This window comes from Fusarium vanettenii (assembly GCF_000151355.1).
Source record: "Fusarium vanettenii 77-13-4 chromosome 2 genomic scaffold NECHAsca_18_chr2_1_0, whole genome shotgun sequence".
Classification (NCBI taxonomy): Eukaryota; Fungi; Ascomycota; class Sordariomycetes; order Hypocreales; family Nectriaceae; genus Fusarium; species Fusarium vanettenii.
Window position 1 is genome coordinate 3,179,890 of NW_003315867.1, and position 14,810 is coordinate 3,194,699.

The window sequence follows — 14,810 nt, forward strand, 5'->3', positions numbered from 1 at the left end:
TTGTTTTAGTTGTACCAGATGGCATTCATGCCAAAACCGGGCTCAGGAACTCTCACTCTGGCTACGCGAGCAAGAAACTCGTCCTGCCAGCGGTAAATCTCCAGCCACCCCTCCTGATCATCTGTAATAGCCACCCATTCGTCAGTCCAGGGGCACGGCGCCACGGCGTTGCTATGTCCTCCACTTGTAGGCGTAGGGTTCAAGCAGATCTGGCGCTCAATGGCGCCTGTAGGTGACAGAGCAAAGGCGGCGACATAACCGGTGAGGTCAAAGGAGTTGGCTCGCGATGAGGCGAACAGGTATTTCCCTGACGAAGACAGCACGCACACGTCGGCGCGATACTGTGTCCACCGGTCAGGGATACCAGGAGGGATTAGAGGGTACTGTCGATGCGTATACACAGGGAGACGAGTGGCCGGGTCGATGAGGTATTCACAGATGCGGTTGCCCTTCTCCATCAGCGCATAAAGGTAATTGCCCGTGGGATGCATGGCAACCCAACGGGGATGGTCTCGGTGATCGGGACACTCGACAGATCCCACTAGGTCAAGGGCAGCGTCGTTTTCTCGGCGGCGATGGACCCAAAGCTTATTGGCACGGAGATCGGCCGAGTACAGGTACTCCTCCTTAGGATCAAAGACCATGCCGTGAATGCCAGTGTTGGGCTGGTAGGGGTAGTTTTGGACATTTTCCTTGAGAGCCTTGGTGGTAGAGTCTGTCGTGAAGACGGCACCATGACCAGCATGATCATAGAATGGGTTGCAGTAGACGGCGTACGGAGGCTTGTTCGCAGCGAGGAGAAAGATGGCTCTTGTATTTGTCGTCGCGAGAGAGGCGTTGGCTGACAAGTTAGCTGAGAAGCTGAGTCGTGGGTGCGAGACATACGATCGTGTTGCATTGGATGAGACACTTGGTGGGTGATGGAAGTTGGCGACTCGACGGCGAAGCTGGACCACTTCTTCATGGCAGCGCCATAAATGGCTTTCCGATCATGCTTTGACGGTCAGCTGGTGATCAATTGGTCTCAATTCGACTTACACTGAAAGTCATCCATGAGATGGGCTCGTCCTTAGGAATCTCGGTCTTCTTGATGAGGTCAAGTGTGAGAGCTTCATCATCAAAAGCAAAGGTGAAGATGGCACCCGGAGGGGTCCAGGTTCCAACCATGAGATGATGAACAGGCATTTTGGAAGCGAGTATTGGGATGAACCTCATAGACAAAAAAAAAACAAAGTCAATTGGTGTTGAAGAGGAATCAAAGTCAAAGACGAGTAAAAGAAGTCATGAGCAGCTGGTGACGATGGAGGGGCAGAAGGCTAAACATTTATCCCGAGAAACCCCACGAGATGCAGCAGCGGGAAGAGACGCACGATTTAAAACACGACAAGCCTCGGCCTAAAGAGCGGGAATCTGGCATTTAAAAAGGGATGTTTCCGGAGACGCGGTTGGCCGCTTGGGGACACAATTGAACGTTGAAGTGGTGGGGTTGATGGTTATGGGGTTGTCATGGTGGAGAAGCCGGGGTTAAGACTTCGGTAGAGGGCGGCGGCAGATGGAGATGGAGATGGTGCATGTTTAAGAGTTGGAAGTCGTGATTGATTTGATGATGGAGATGGTGGAGGTGAATGGAGGAGATACCTGGATGGGTTCCTGCCTTGAATACCAACCACGTGATGCTATACTGAACTTCTATCTCTTGCTATCCATTGTTGTTAGGTACTCGACATCTTCCTCTGCATCTTCATCCATTCTCTTGATAGCCTCCATCTCGACCGAGCCGTACCGATTTTCGTCCCGTTCCCCACAGACACTGCAAGTCGGCATTAGACTCGGCAGGGAGGATGAGAGGATGAACTATGCCTCCCATCACTAGATGCAGTAGCACTTGAACCCGCGACAGCCCTATTACTCACGGACAATATGCCAGTCCATGGACATGGTGTAGGACAAGGTCAATGGCCAGATCAACATCTGATGGAGAGCACTAGCATCTTGACGTGATTCGGCTATCAAGCGAACAAAGCATTATCAAGAGCCCAAATCTATATCATGGAGCATTGAAAGCATGAAAAGCATTGAAAACGTCGCTGTCTTTGGCTAGAGTGTTGTGGGTAATCAATCTTGCGAGGTAGGATTCAAGATCTATTTGTAGGACCATCCCTATCGTCGATCAACATTGACCACGAACCAAGCAAATTCCTGCCCTTTCAATTCTCTCTGCAACAATTAAACAGACGTCAAACATGCAAGGCCCAAATTTAACCCGCTCAGGCTCGTCCACACCATCGTGCATCGGCGGTGCATCATCCGCCCGTCACCGTCACCGTCACTGCCACTGCCACTGCACGCACCGATAAGATAGCACCACTGGGGCGCCCCCGTCTCCCGGTCAACCGCCGCGCCCCGATAAACAATCCACACCTGCACCGCAACGGCCTGCACCTGTCTATCCGTGACTTGTCAACCACCTGTTACCCCAGTTTTCCTTTTCTTCTCCCGCAATGGCATAGTCTCATCCGGCATCTTAGTCTGTTTCCCCTTCACCGTAGGTGAAGTCTCTTGTTTTCCGTTCTTATGTTCTTCAGCATCCTCTTTACCCAACGCTTTGTCGTTTGTCCTTGATCGAGCCAGGGCCAGTCTAGCCATCAATCGGACTGTCTCAAAACAAGACGACAATGAATCCCCTCGAGGTCAACAGCTTCGAGCCGGGCCGACGCCCAAGGCCAAAGTCATCGATACTCGAATCCTTTATGAACCGTCGCCAGGCCTCCAACGAAGACCGCCCTCCTCTGAGTCCCTTTGAGGGCACCACGCCTCCGATACAACCCAAGATCATGGCATTTGAGAACTTTTCCAACCCCGGTGCCCTGGCTGAGCTGCAGCGCAATCAGCAGGAGCCCATTCCTCGCTTCCCCAGGCGAGACGACCGAGACGACCGCGGCCGATCACCATCACCGACCAAGAACAGTTTCGGCAACTTTACTGTCATCACGGCAGCTGGTAATGATATCAAGGGAACCAAGTCCCGCGACGTCTCGCCAACCAAACCTAAAAAGACCAAGTCGGGAACCAACTTGGCTGGTTTGCTGAGGCCCAAGACCCTCAAAAACCTAGGCAGGTTCGGATCCGACGAGGACATGAACTCCAAGGACAAGGAAAACAGAACACCCGATGAACCACCTGCGCCCACCCCCATATACGCCCAGTTCACATCAAACCCTCTGACACAAGAGCCACGAAGCCAACGTGCAAGTCTCGACGCAACAAGGAGACCCAGCGACCAGGACCTTTATATGAGCAATCGACCTGTTGTCAGAGAGAGACCAAAGTCATTCCACCCCATGCACACCAAGATGGAGTCACCACCGTCACCAACAAAGGCCCGCTTCCCGAACGAGTCCCGAAAGGGCTCCAAGGACTCGACCGAGTCCAAGAGTAAGAGTAGCCGCGGCAAGGTCCTGAGTGCCTTTACATTCAGCCACGGCCGATCCAAGTCCATGTCGACCGTCGCCGAGCCCACCGAGAGGGTGCTCGATCCCAAGGATGTCGACAAGCACCTCGAGGCCATGCTGGATCGACGAAACATTCCAGAGAACCAGAGGTACAAGATGCGCAATTTGAGCAACACCATCAAGATGGAGTTTATCCGTCAGGACTGGGCCGAGATGCAGGCTCTGAGGGCTGAAAGGCCCTGCTCTACTGACAGTGTGAACAGCAATGGCTCGGTTGATGCGAGCAGGTATGAAGACAAGCCGAAGCGATCACGAGGAAAGAGTTTCACGCTCTCTCGGGGAAAAAAGGACAACAAGGAGCCGAAAGAGCCGGTCAAAAAGTCCAAGGGCGATGGCACGCTTGGTCGCCACTTTAGGAGCAAGTCGACCGATAGCGTGGTTAGTGAAGCCCCTCCTGGATCAAGCGGATCAGCCAACTCGGGCATCCTCTCCAAGATCAAGCTCCAGCAAGGCCCGGGCGACTATGTAGCCTATCTCAGAAAGGTCCAGAAGCCTGAGCTCGTCGAAGTCGGCAAGGTTCACAAGCTTCGACTATTGCTGCGGAACGAAACCGTCGCCTGGATTGAAGACTTTATCCAGCAAGGCGGCATGAAGGAGATTGTTGGTCTCCTCAACCGCATCATGGAGGTTGAGTGGAGGTGAGTTCTACTATCGGTTACAGTTGGATCAAGCTGACAAGGTGTAGGGAGGAACATGAGGATGCGCTCCTTCACGAGAACCTTCTTTGTCTCAAGGCATTGTCGACGACTGCTCGCGCCATGCAGTATCTCGACACGATCCAGGGTGACTTGTTTCCCAAGCTCCTCCACATGCTGTTTGACCCTGAGAAGAAGGGTCCCAGCGAGTTCACCACGCGCAACATCATCACGTCTGTCCTCTTCACATACATCGAGTCTGCAAGCCCCACTGAGCGGGTGACGAGAGCAAAGAGTGTCCTCTCACATTTGCGAGACCCAGAACCCAAGGAGGACGAACGTCCGTTGCCGTTTGTCCTGGAGATGAGGCAGGAGAGGCCATATCGCGTATGGTGTAAGGAGGTTGTCTGCGTGACCAAGGAAGTCTTTTGGATATTCCTCCACAACGTCAACGTCGTAGACCTCCCCTCGGAGCGCCCTTCATCAGCAGATTCCAACCCTGGTCCGTATACCTACATGCTCCGGCACTTTCCTCAGGAGCGCCCTCCTGTGCCGGCAGCGCCGTACGTGGGCGGAGTAGAATGGGATGCGACCAACTACCTCGCTTGCCACCTCGATCTCATGAATGCGATCCTGGCGTGCACACCTACAGTCGAGGAGCGCAATACTCTGCGAGCACAGTTTCGCATTTCCGGATGGGAACGTTGTCTTGGAGGTAGTCTTCGCCTCTGCAAGGAGAAATTCTATGGAAGCGTACACGACGGCCTTCGCACGTGGGTCGCAGCGGCTGCTGAGGATGGCTGGGATTATAAGGATGTACGATTTGGGCCGCCACCGGAGTCCCGGGGTTCGCCAAAGAAGGCCGGAGGGGGCCAGAAGAAAAAGGTTGAGCAGGCGCCAAAGATTGAGATGCCCAAGCTCGACTTTGGTCTGGATAAGCCGCCGGCGCCGAAGAAGGACGAGTGGATGTGATGAGTCTGGAGGCCGGAATGTTTCTTCTTTCTTTGTGTATGGTTGTTTGGGACATTGTTGGTAGTCTGGTTGCGTCTGCTTGATGATGGCATGTTAATGAACTGATGACACGGCGTTATCGAGTGTATGTCGTCCCTTCACTCGTTATGGTACATATAAGCGTATTGTCCAGCCAGCCACTGTGTCTATGGCTTGGTCATCACAGGTTACTTCGGTGCAGCTTGAATGCCTCGTAGACTGTCACACCCTTGAGAACATCCTCCTTGACCTTGTCGTCGGCCGACGTCAGCCTGGGCAGCAATTCTACCACCGCAGACACCTTGTCCTGGGGGATGACGACCACCCCGTTGATTGGATCGCTAAATGCCAGGTCGCCTGGAGACACGAGGGTTCCATCAATGTCCAGAGGTACCTGGGTGGCCCAGGGCACACTTCCGCCACCGGCTCCGACAGTGGACAATCCACGGGCCCAAATCTGCAAGTCTCAGAGTTTGAAAGTAACCAGGTTCATGGGACTCACCGGCAAGGAAGTGCTCTTGAGTTCTTCGATATCCCTGGCGCGCCCAGCCACGATTATGCCCTTGGCTTGGCACACTTTCATGCGAACTGCCATGATACCACCGCAGATGGCATTCTTCTGACCCTCTGGCTGCTTGAGAACGACAATTGTTCCTGGTTGTGTCAGATCAGCCCAATGAACACCGCTGGGGATATTCTTTGGCTCTGGTAGATCTTCTCCTTTGCGAGCGAACAAGACTGTCGAGACTGGAGCGATGGTAACCGAAGCCGGCTTGCTCCCCGGGTGGCTGTAGAGGTCAAGGTCGGCAATGAAGCCGGCACCGGGCACTTTGAGCTTTAGGAGTGCATCTGAGATATCACACGCAGTGTACTGCTGAAGCTTGGCAATATTCTCGGTGTGAGAACCCATGTTGAGAGGATAAGGACAAGTCGGTGAAGAATAGAGGCTCAATGGAGTATCGGTATCTGTCGTGTGAAGCTGCGATAATCGCAGGAGGATCAGTTGTTATGGAGATGGGAGCTCCGTGACTCCGGAGCCTCCATCAACCCGGAGGTCCAATCATGTTCGGTACCAGCACATGTCGATGCGAGACCTTGCCAGGATGGTGGGGAGGCAGCGAGGGTCTTGCAGAAGCCAATCATGGAGACGTGGGATTCCGCCTTGCGGACGGAAGCTTGAGCGGAGCTTGTTGCGGCTGCGAGGGAGGCTGCATAACCCTAGCTTAGGAGCTACTGTATGGATGGAGCTCGCAGATGACGTCCCTTGTTGGCTCTTTTCTCCTCTCTTATTCTCTCGACTCAAGCGGGGTCGTAGGACAAGAAGAGAACGCATTGACGGGCTATCAATTCCAGTCCAGGTATCAATCGGTGACGGAGGAGGCTCGGCTGGTCAGAAATGACGTGTCTCTTGAGCAAGGGACAAGTGACGGAGGATGGGAACTGTCCTGTCAACGGCCCCAGCCGCGATTGACGTCCTGGGCTCTGCATTGCCGAGTCATGATGAGGCATTGGAACCGGGTTGTTGGTGTTTCAGGGAAAATTCAACTTTTCAACCCCGCCTCAACTTGTAAGCGATTGACCGTGAATGGTGAGAAGGCAGGTGCGCATGCAGGGCTCAGCGACTCAGGGCAGGTACTTATTAGACCTATCCAAGGCCTCGAGCTGCAATGCATCATGCTCGCTTGTTCCTATAGATTCCGAGATTGGTGATGATTACCAAGTGCTCGATCTATTGTCGTCAAGGATCATACAAATGTCCCCAGGCGCATGGAACACTCCAGGGTCCGACCTGACGCAGGACGATGCACCTGGCATCACTACGGTCTAGTACGGCGGGTTGAGCTGCTTTATGCACAGGAACAGGATCCGAATCTCATGGTACAGAGGATAGCGCGCCTTTGCTGCCAACATCAGCTGTTGTCTTCTGTTTCCAGACAGTTAGGCCCTTCTAGTCTGTTGCTGGGCGGGGCCGAGGCTGGGATCCATGGCTGGATGAGTTGGTCTGGATAATGAGCCTGTTGAGCGTAGATGCGATGCTGATCAGTTTCTAGTGCATGACACCCCAGACTGAGACGCGACGAACCAAGCCGCGCCGCACCGTACCGTACCGTTCTCGGTCAGCCGTTGGTGCTTGTCCGAGAGCTGGGGCAGAGACCATCCCGGTTGTCCCGGTCTTGAGGGTTCAGTCGATTGCTGGGTCCTTTGGATGCAGCTAGACGATGCATACCATACTGTAGAGACGTAGGTATCCGTAGTTGGCGTGGGATGAATTGCCCCTCTTCTGAGGCATCATGATTCGTGGTGTCGAGTCCCATGAGGAGGAGAATCAAAATAAAGTACACATGCTGGTGTTATATCCCGCCAGGACTGAGTCGATATTTATGACTGCTGGTCTTGTGTCGTGAACCCACTTGGTTGGGCTGAAGTTGAGCTGGTGGATGCCGGAGCCTGGGTGGATGGGTCTAGCTTTCGCTAAGCCGGCCAAGACCAGTCGGGTGATGGACGAGGTTGACAGGCCACACGCCGGATATGATTTCCGTAAGGGTTATGATGAGAGAGAAGGAGACTCTTTGGGTGAGACGAGTTGATTGTAACTGTTGCGTTCAGGCGTCTCCGTTTCACGGACGATGGGCAGGTGCCGGATCTGCTAGATACGGAGGGAGGGGTTTTGGTCCTGGTCCTGTGAGGGGCATCAGGATCCTCGCTCAGAGGAGTTGATGTCAAGGTTGTAACGAGCTCAGCGTTGGGGCCAGGGTCTAACATGCCAGGGGTATATGAGAGAATGCTTGTACGTATCAGGGCAGAGTGTTGGTGGCTGTGGTGTTTGAAGTTGATGCTTGTATAGAAGCCTGATGGTTCTATCCGATTGCTTGTTTGGGCAGCTCACAGCCAGGTCTCTGAAGGCATGGATGTATCTCGAGACACAACGGAACTGCGTCGAGCACGTGGTGGACTGTTTCAAGAGGACCCAGGACGCGGATGATGATATTCATTGGTCGACTCTGGCCCCGGAAAGTGACAGTCACCCAACGTGGACCGTGACCGTGGACCTCCTGGCAGATCAGCACCGCGGCTCGGCCCAAAAATCGATCCGCAGCGCCCAACTTTGCATCTCCAACCTTACTCCATCCACTGACTGACACTGATTCCTTCCCTCATCCCTCCCACACATCAGCCGCTCTAGCCATCCCTCCAGCTCGAGACAGAGTGCTGTATCATACGTACCGTTCGTTCTAGTCGCCGTACTGCATCTGCTGCGACTCTAGACATCACACCATCGCCGCCTGTCTTGTCTCGCACGCCGCCTGCCCACAAATCGAAATCGCCCGCCAACTCGATCAAATCGCCGCCTCCCCCACCTGGTTACGGCATCGCTTCCAGCCACCAGCCACCTGGGAGTTTACTCCTGCTGCCTTGGTCCTTGGTCGCAGGCCTCCCTCTCGTCTGTCTGTCTCTCTGTCCACCCATCTTCTCCTTGGTCTACCCAAACTTGGTCGCGCCTTGGCCTCTAGCTACCGCTACCGCTACCTTGCCCTTGGCTTCTAACCGTACCCAACTCCAACAGTCCAGTCCAACAGTCCAGTCCAAACGACCCACCCCCCACCAGCACCAGCACCAGGCCCCAAGGCCCAGAGGCCAACCCGGCCGCAGAGCCACTCGCTCCAAGATCTCGGAGCTACTAAAAGCTGCCTGCACGTCCTGACCTGCCGGTACGGAGCCTGGAGCCATTCGTCCACGAGCTAGGGTCGCTTGAACCCTGTCCGCGACAATGTCGATAAAGTAAGCCTCTTTCGCGAGCCTCTTCCCTTCCCCTTGAGCCTTTCCTCTCCCCGTCTTGTCTTGTTCTACCTTGGCCCTTGGTCTCTTCCGTTCCCGCCCAGTCTCCGAGGCCCATCCTTGCCCGTGGCTCTCTTCCGTTCCGTCACCCTCCCGCCCGTCACTCTCCGCTCTATACCATCCCGTCCTGTCCTTGCACCTCCGTCCTATCCCCCCGTCCCGTCCCGTCCAGTACACGGCGCCCACGGCGTCCGCGGCATAGTCCGCCCGTCGACCGCCCCGCCATCTACGGCCCATGTAGTCATGGACCCCGCCCTACAATGGACAACCCTCACGACTATTTGATTACGAGCCGTCCTCCTTCGCGGCCCGTCGACCCTGACAATGCCGATAGCTGGGTTATGCTTAACCAGGGCGGCTTCGTCAAGCTTGGCAATGAACGCATCTTGATGAAGCTCGACTCGAGGATCTCATGCGACCTGTCTGTGCCCCAGGAGCTGAGATCACGATGCACCTCGTTCCAACGGAAAAGCGATAGGGGCACCCTTTTCCTTACCAACAAGAGAGTGAGTTTGTTCTGTCGTCTTGGTCGTCACGTTCTGACCTTGTAGATTGTGTATCTACCATCGAAACCTACCCAAGAACCAAAATTCGAATCCTTTAGTGCTCCCATCTTAAAATTTCAAGACTCTACGACCTCATCCTCGATGTGGTGGGGATGGGTCTGGAAGTCGGACTGCATCCCAGTATCTGGGGGTGGCATTCCACCAGACATTCCACGAGTCGAAGTCAAGTTCACATTTTCCGACGGCGGCATGACGGACTTCAATGAGACCTACATCCGGTTGAGGGAGCGCCTCTTCCAGTATCAAGAGATGCGCCGAGAGATGGGCCCTGGCGCTGATGTTCCCGACGAACCTCTACCAGCCTACGAGGCCCAATCTAGTCAACCAGCCACAGCCACTTTGGATACGCGGCCAGATCGATCCGACAGTGCCGCCAGCCGGAGGGCGCCAGATGAGCCGCCACCAGATTATGACGAGGCGCAAGCCCAGCAGTTGAATATCCGGCTGGAGGATCACATTCGAGGGGAGATTGACAGGGGAGTATACGAACGCGATGATTAACGGCCGCATTTCGACCACATCGAGGACTGGTCAAGATACCAAGATTTGAGCACTGCATTATGAACTGTCTTTTTTGCACCGTCGGGACTTTTGTATCGTAGCGATGGCAGACCTGCTCACATGATTTACGTTTGTCAATGGCTATCAGATTAGAAGAAATGAGATGATAGATCAAGCAGACTTGTGATGATTATTTGTTGCGGCTAAAGTGCGGGTCAATGATGACATAATCACCGGAAGACTGGAAGACTCTCGGGTCTTGAATCACGTGCGGTATTTTTGACCAAGCCGGGTACCTCTCAGCCAATCAAACTGCCTCAATTACCTAGGTTCCGGATCAGTTTTCATTTCGTGCCTCTGGCCGAGAGCTTCCGACCTCTTACGATCAGGAACGACAACGACACCTCAATCGAAACCACCACTCGCCATTGTGAATTCTTCCGCCTGTCGCAATGGGTATCTGGGACGCCTTTACCGATATTGTCGAGGCCGTGACGCCATGGAGCGTCGTCGAGGCTGAGGCTCCTGCCGAGCCCAAGGTACGGCATTTTCTCACGCATTTTCTCTCACCCATCAATTGCGTCACGCATCGGGGGAGGACGCGGCCAATGCCTCGTGAATTCATCGATAAGGCTGACACTGCATAGGAGGAGCCCGAGGCCGAGACCGAGACCAAGGACGAGCCCGAGGAGGAGGAAGAGGAAGAGGAGGACGAGGATGAGGATGAGGAGGATGAGGAGGAGCTCGTCGACCCCAAGGATACCCTCGAGGAAGGTTCGTCATACCAATTCATACGAATCGAGCGAAATACTTTGTCGTCATCGATACGGACTGGAATTCCAATATGCTGACGCATCTACAGAGTGCCGGAACTCTCCCCAGTGTGCTCCCGCCAAGCACCACTTTGATGAGTGCGTTGAGCGCGTGCAGCAGCAAGAGAGCGAGGGTGGTGCCAAGGAGGACTGCGTTGAGGAGTGTATGTCACACAGCGAGGCTGCTGGTCTCGATGCCTAATCTCGTACAATTGCTAACATGTATAGTCTTCCACCTGGCTCACTGCGCGACCGCCTGCGCTGCTCCTAAGCTTTGGGCTAAGCTCAAGTAAATACTCGATCAACCGAGTCATCCGATGCGAACGATTCGTATTGACGAGATGACTATACCATGTCGAGACGCCATGCCGGAACGAGGCAAAGGATACTCTTGCGGGGGCTTCCTTGTACGATTGGTCGTCTGTTGGATGTCAAGTCCAGAGCACTGTCTGACGGCTCTCTCTGTATCATACGCTGCAACGCCTGAATAGATTTCTTTCATCAACTTGACTAATGCCAGTCTGTCTTGGCTGGTTCCCAGTGGATGGTGATTCAGTCTGTACGTTTCTCGAGCAGATGGCTCTTATACTCGTAGTTGTCGAATATTGTTGGGCTCTGCCTTGGCTGCCACACTAACGCAGTCATGTTGAGCTCTCAAGTTGGTGTATCGAGGACAGCATTATCCCGATGTTGCACGCGGCACATTGCAGGAACTGCAGTGCCACTGGGGCTGTTGAATATGCTGCGTTTACACGGACCAACTTGAGCATCACGGCGTCTCGAAATAGCCTGGAGATGATGTGTCTTGAGTCTTGCATCGGAACCCGGCCCTTGAAAGCGCAGTCTTATTAAACTCGTTATCCGTTATCCACAGTCAGATCGAGGGGCCTCGTCAAAGTATTGACAAGCCAACGTTGACAAGCATCGACAACATGGCCAGCATTAGCAACTTAAGCGACAACGCACACTGAAACCTCGCTGCCAGGTAAACTGCATGCCGTCGTCTATTCTATTCTAGGGTCTTTGGAGGAACGTCTGCATGTGCCATGGCCAGAGACCGGCCCGACCCCCATCACGCAGTGGTCGCCAGATCGAGGCTCTCGGATCCTGTTTAGCGTGTCAATCAATTCAGATGCGGCATGGGCAGAACAGATAGTCTGGCCATCATGTGAGATTTCGCAGATGTGACTTGGCAGGTTTTTCGAACCGAGGCGACCAAATCGGGCAATGACGCCGGCGTGATGAAACCCCGTGCCCCCGCTGAAGAAGACGGCGACGGCGACTGGTGGCCGTGAGCGAGCAGCGAGAGCGGCACAGGACATGGCTAGCATGGCTCTTTTGTACGAGATCGAAAGGGGGAGATATGGCTGATAGTCAAGGGCTTGGTTGGCTGGAGTCTAAAACGCCGCTGCGGCATGCCTCCCGTTGTTTAGCAGTGACCTATCAGCGTCCAAGCGCAGTCCGTTACGGTTGTAGTGCGTTGAGGATTCAGGAAGGTGTTCGCCAGGGAGGTGCAAGCGTAGAACTGGACGGATAGCACTTGCCTTGAATGTTATCACCTCGGTCGGTTTAAGATCTCCCCTCTTTTGGAGACGGTAGATCAAGTTTCTCCATCCTCCATCTCTACCTCATCTCCATCTCTATCCTCCATCGTCGGACTTGTTTCGTTCCCGCCGCCGAAGGACTCAGCAGAGGAAATCACAGAAGCAATTATATACCCCTGTCTGCCAAGCTGAAACAGCCCAACACCACGCGACAGTTGCGAGAGCAAGCCGGTCGAACCAACAACACGCTCCGGCTCCGACTCCGTGTCAGCGCGGCGAGGATCCTGGTACTAACTCAGGTAATAAATACCAAGGGTGGTACAACGGTTCGGCACAGACCCCAAGGCTAGACTCGACGAAACGAGACGGAATCCATGAGGCGATTGTGAGGTGACCTGGACCTCGAGAAACCTCTGGCGAATCCAGGAGAGATTCGATTAAGCTGCATGTGCTTCTCCTTCCTGTCGATCCCCTGAGTAAAGTTGCTTTTGGTGGTGATTTAGCCATCAACTACTTCATTCAACTCGGCCGCGATTCACTCATTTCGTTGCTGCGACCGCCGCCGCCACGATAAACATCTCCGACACTGCTCATCACTCCTTGCCACTGTCGACTGCCCTACTCTCCTTGATCAAGTTTTGGGCGGACCTGCAGTGTCCCTGAAATACCAGCCGTCGTCTCCACTGCATCAGCAATCCACAAACCACAATCTCACGGTCTCTTCTTGAGTCGACTTTTTCCATTGTCAACAACGCATGCGCGCCCAAGAAGAGAAGCAAGGGCGGCATAAGCGGCTCTTTGAATCATTCTCCATCATGAACAACGACGGCGTCGGTGGTCGCTTCTGGCGAAAACAGAAACTCGGATCTCGCGACTTTAGCCTCCAGGAACGCAGAGAGGGTGAGGGCGATGGTGATGGCGATGGCAGCATCCACCAGGGCGCGTCGACCGAATATCGAACATATAAACGCCGCTGGTTCGGTCTTGCTCAACTGACGCTCATGAACATCATTGTCTCCTGGGATGTAGGTTGAAGCTGGCTTGCGCTAAGATTAAGATGCTGACTGAAATAGTGGATGACCTTTGCGCCTGTATCTTCACATGCTTCCACCTACTACGATGTCAAGACCTCGACCATTAATTGGATCAGTACCGCCTTCTTCTTGGCCTTTGTGGCCGTCTTTCCCATCAGCATTGCAATCCTGCACCGTGGACCCAAGCTGGCTTTCATGACTGCTGCTGTCCTCATCCTCATTGGAAACTGGATTCGATATGCTGGCTCTACCAAGGCCAGTGGTGGAAACATTGCCTATGCTATGGCTGGAGAGATTATCATTGGATTCGCTCAACCTTTCATTCTCGCTGCCCCAACTCGTTACTCGGATCTGTGGTTCACCAATCGTGGCCGTGTAGCAGCAACGGCCCTCACAAGCTTGGCCAATCCCTTTGGTGCAGCCTTTGGACAGTTGATCACACCTTTCATGGTCAGCAAACCTAGTGATGTATCCAGCATGGTTCTCTATGTCTCCATCATTGTAAGTATTGTGTCTTCGTTGTTGACCCAGCTAACATCTCAGTCAACCGTCTGCTCTGTCCCTGCTTTCTTCGTCCCGGCCAAACCACCTACGCCTGTTGGCCCTGCTGCCGAGACCCCCAAGCTCAACCTACGCGATTCACTCACCGTTGTCTCTCGATCTCTGGAGCTCTGGCTGATCCTCATTCCGTTCTCCATCTATGTTGGCTTCTTCAACTCTCTTTCCTCTCTGCTTAACCAGATGATGGAACCCTATGGCTTTTCCGACGATGAGGCCGGCATTGGTGGCGCCGTTCTGATTGTGGTTGGTCTTGTTGCTGCTGCCATTTCATCACCCATTCTGGACCGCACAAAGAGCTTCCTACTCGCCCTCAAGGTTCTCGTTCCTATCGTTGGCCTCTGTTACCTGATCTTTATCTGGATGCCCGAGACGCGTTCTATTGCTGGTCCCTATGTTGTTCTCGCGCTTCTCGGCGCGTCGTGCTTCTCTCTGGTCCCCGTCGCTCTCGAGTATCTCATCGAATTGAGTCACCCTCTCAGTCCAGAAGTTACCTCGACTATCGCCTGGGCTGGCGGCCAGCTCTTCGGAGCCATCTTCATCATCGTCAGCAACGCTCTTGTCGCACCCAAGGATGCCAACCCACCCGAGCATATGAAGAAGGCCCTGATCTTTGAGGCGGTTGTGGCCTTGGCCGTGGTACCCCTGCCGTTGTGTCTAGGTCTCTTTGGTCGACACGACAAGTTAACTCTACGCCGTATCCGCTCCGATGAGGAGAATCGGTCACGGACTACTGTTACAACTGTCAACCCCTGAGTGCGGGCACATACGGGAAGGAGAAGAGAAGCAAAATACAAGCTCAATTGGAGCCATAATAATAA

General features: G+C 54.0%; 6 protein-coding genes across 6 annotated transcripts; 4 read left to right on the top strand and 2 right to left on the bottom strand.

Annotated features, from left to right (window-relative positions):
• Positions 1-5: 5 nt before the first annotated feature.
• Positions 6-1,185, bottom strand: NECHADRAFT_34285 (uncharacterized protein; the record flags this gene model as incomplete). Its single annotated transcript, XM_003046711.1, has 3 exons — positions 6-841; positions 886-994; positions 1,039-1,185. The coding sequence occupies 3 exons, from the start codon at positions 1,183-1,185 to the stop codon at positions 6-8; spliced, it is 1,092 nt and encodes a 363-aa protein (XP_003046757.1).
• A 1,490-nt stretch (positions 1,186-2,675) lies between these two features.
• On the top strand, positions 2,676-5,119 carry NECHADRAFT_32348 (uncharacterized protein; the record flags this gene model as incomplete). The annotated part of the gene is made up of 2 exons (XM_003046134.1): positions 2,676-4,150; positions 4,198-5,119. The coding sequence occupies 2 exons, from the start codon at positions 2,676-2,678 to the stop codon at positions 5,117-5,119; spliced, it is 2,397 nt and encodes a 798-aa protein (XP_003046180.1).
• A 71-nt stretch (positions 5,120-5,190) lies between these two features.
• Positions 5,191-6,076, bottom strand: NECHADRAFT_58484 (uncharacterized protein). Its single transcript, XM_003046712.1, has 2 exons — positions 5,640-6,076; positions 5,191-5,594 (listed from the first exon to the last, which is right to left on the bottom strand). Exons 1-2 carry the CDS (start codon positions 6,045-6,047, stop codon positions 5,319-5,321), a joined length of 684 nt encoding a protein of 227 aa, XP_003046758.1. The 5' UTR covers positions 6,048-6,076; the 3' UTR covers positions 5,191-5,318.
• Positions 6,077-9,015: 2,939 nt separating this feature from the next.
• On the top strand, positions 9,016-10,218 carry NECHADRAFT_58485 (uncharacterized protein). The gene is made up of 2 exons (XM_003046135.1): positions 9,016-9,480; positions 9,526-10,218. Exons 1-2 carry the CDS (start codon positions 9,235-9,237, stop codon positions 10,039-10,041), a joined length of 762 nt encoding a protein of 253 aa, XP_003046181.1. The 5' UTR covers positions 9,016-9,234; the 3' UTR covers positions 10,042-10,218.
• Positions 10,219-10,423: 205 nt separating this feature from the next.
• NECHADRAFT_99351 (uncharacterized protein) lies at positions 10,424-11,362 on the top strand. The gene is made up of 4 exons (XM_003046136.1): positions 10,424-10,580; positions 10,689-10,815; positions 10,904-11,017; positions 11,082-11,362. The coding sequence occupies exons 1-4, from the start codon at positions 10,494-10,496 to the stop codon at positions 11,144-11,146; spliced, it is 393 nt and encodes a 130-aa protein (XP_003046182.1). The 5' UTR covers positions 10,424-10,493; the 3' UTR covers positions 11,147-11,362.
• Positions 11,363-13,212: 1,850 nt separating this feature from the next.
• Positions 13,213-14,745, top strand: NECHADRAFT_33512 (uncharacterized protein; the record flags this gene model as incomplete). Its single annotated transcript, XM_003046137.1, has 3 exons — positions 13,213-13,422; positions 13,471-13,932; positions 13,963-14,745. 3 exons carry the CDS (start codon positions 13,213-13,215, stop codon positions 14,743-14,745), a joined length of 1,455 nt encoding a protein of 484 aa, XP_003046183.1.
• Positions 14,746-14,810: the final 65 nt, after the last annotated feature.

Excerpts from the sequence above, each read along its gene's own strand:
- NECHADRAFT_58484 (XM_003046712.1), bottom strand. The coding sequence starts at position 6,047 with ATGGGTTCTCACACCGAGAATATTGCCAAGCTTCAGCAGTACACTGCG. Across the intron at positions 5,595-5,639 it reads TCAAGAGCACTTCCTTGCCG|ATTTGGGCCCGTGGATTGTC; the intron begins GTGAGTCCCATG and ends TGAGACTTGCAG.
- NECHADRAFT_58485 (XM_003046135.1), top strand. The coding sequence starts at position 9,235 with ATGGACAACCCTCACGACTATTTGATTACGAGCCGTCCTCCTTCGCGG. Across the intron at positions 9,481-9,525 it reads TTTTCCTTACCAACAAGAGA|ATTGTGTATCTACCATCGAA; the intron begins GTGAGTTTGTTC and ends CTGACCTTGTAG.
- NECHADRAFT_99351 (XM_003046136.1), top strand. The coding sequence starts at position 10,494 with ATGGGTATCTGGGACGCCTTTACCGATATTGTCGAGGCCGTGACGCCA. Across the intron at positions 10,816-10,903 it reads CAAGGATACCCTCGAGGAAG|AGTGCCGGAACTCTCCCCAG; the intron begins GTTCGTCATACC and ends ACGCATCTACAG. Across the intron at positions 11,018-11,081 it reads GGAGGACTGCGTTGAGGAGT|TCTTCCACCTGGCTCACTGC; the intron begins GTATGTCACACA and ends TAACATGTATAG.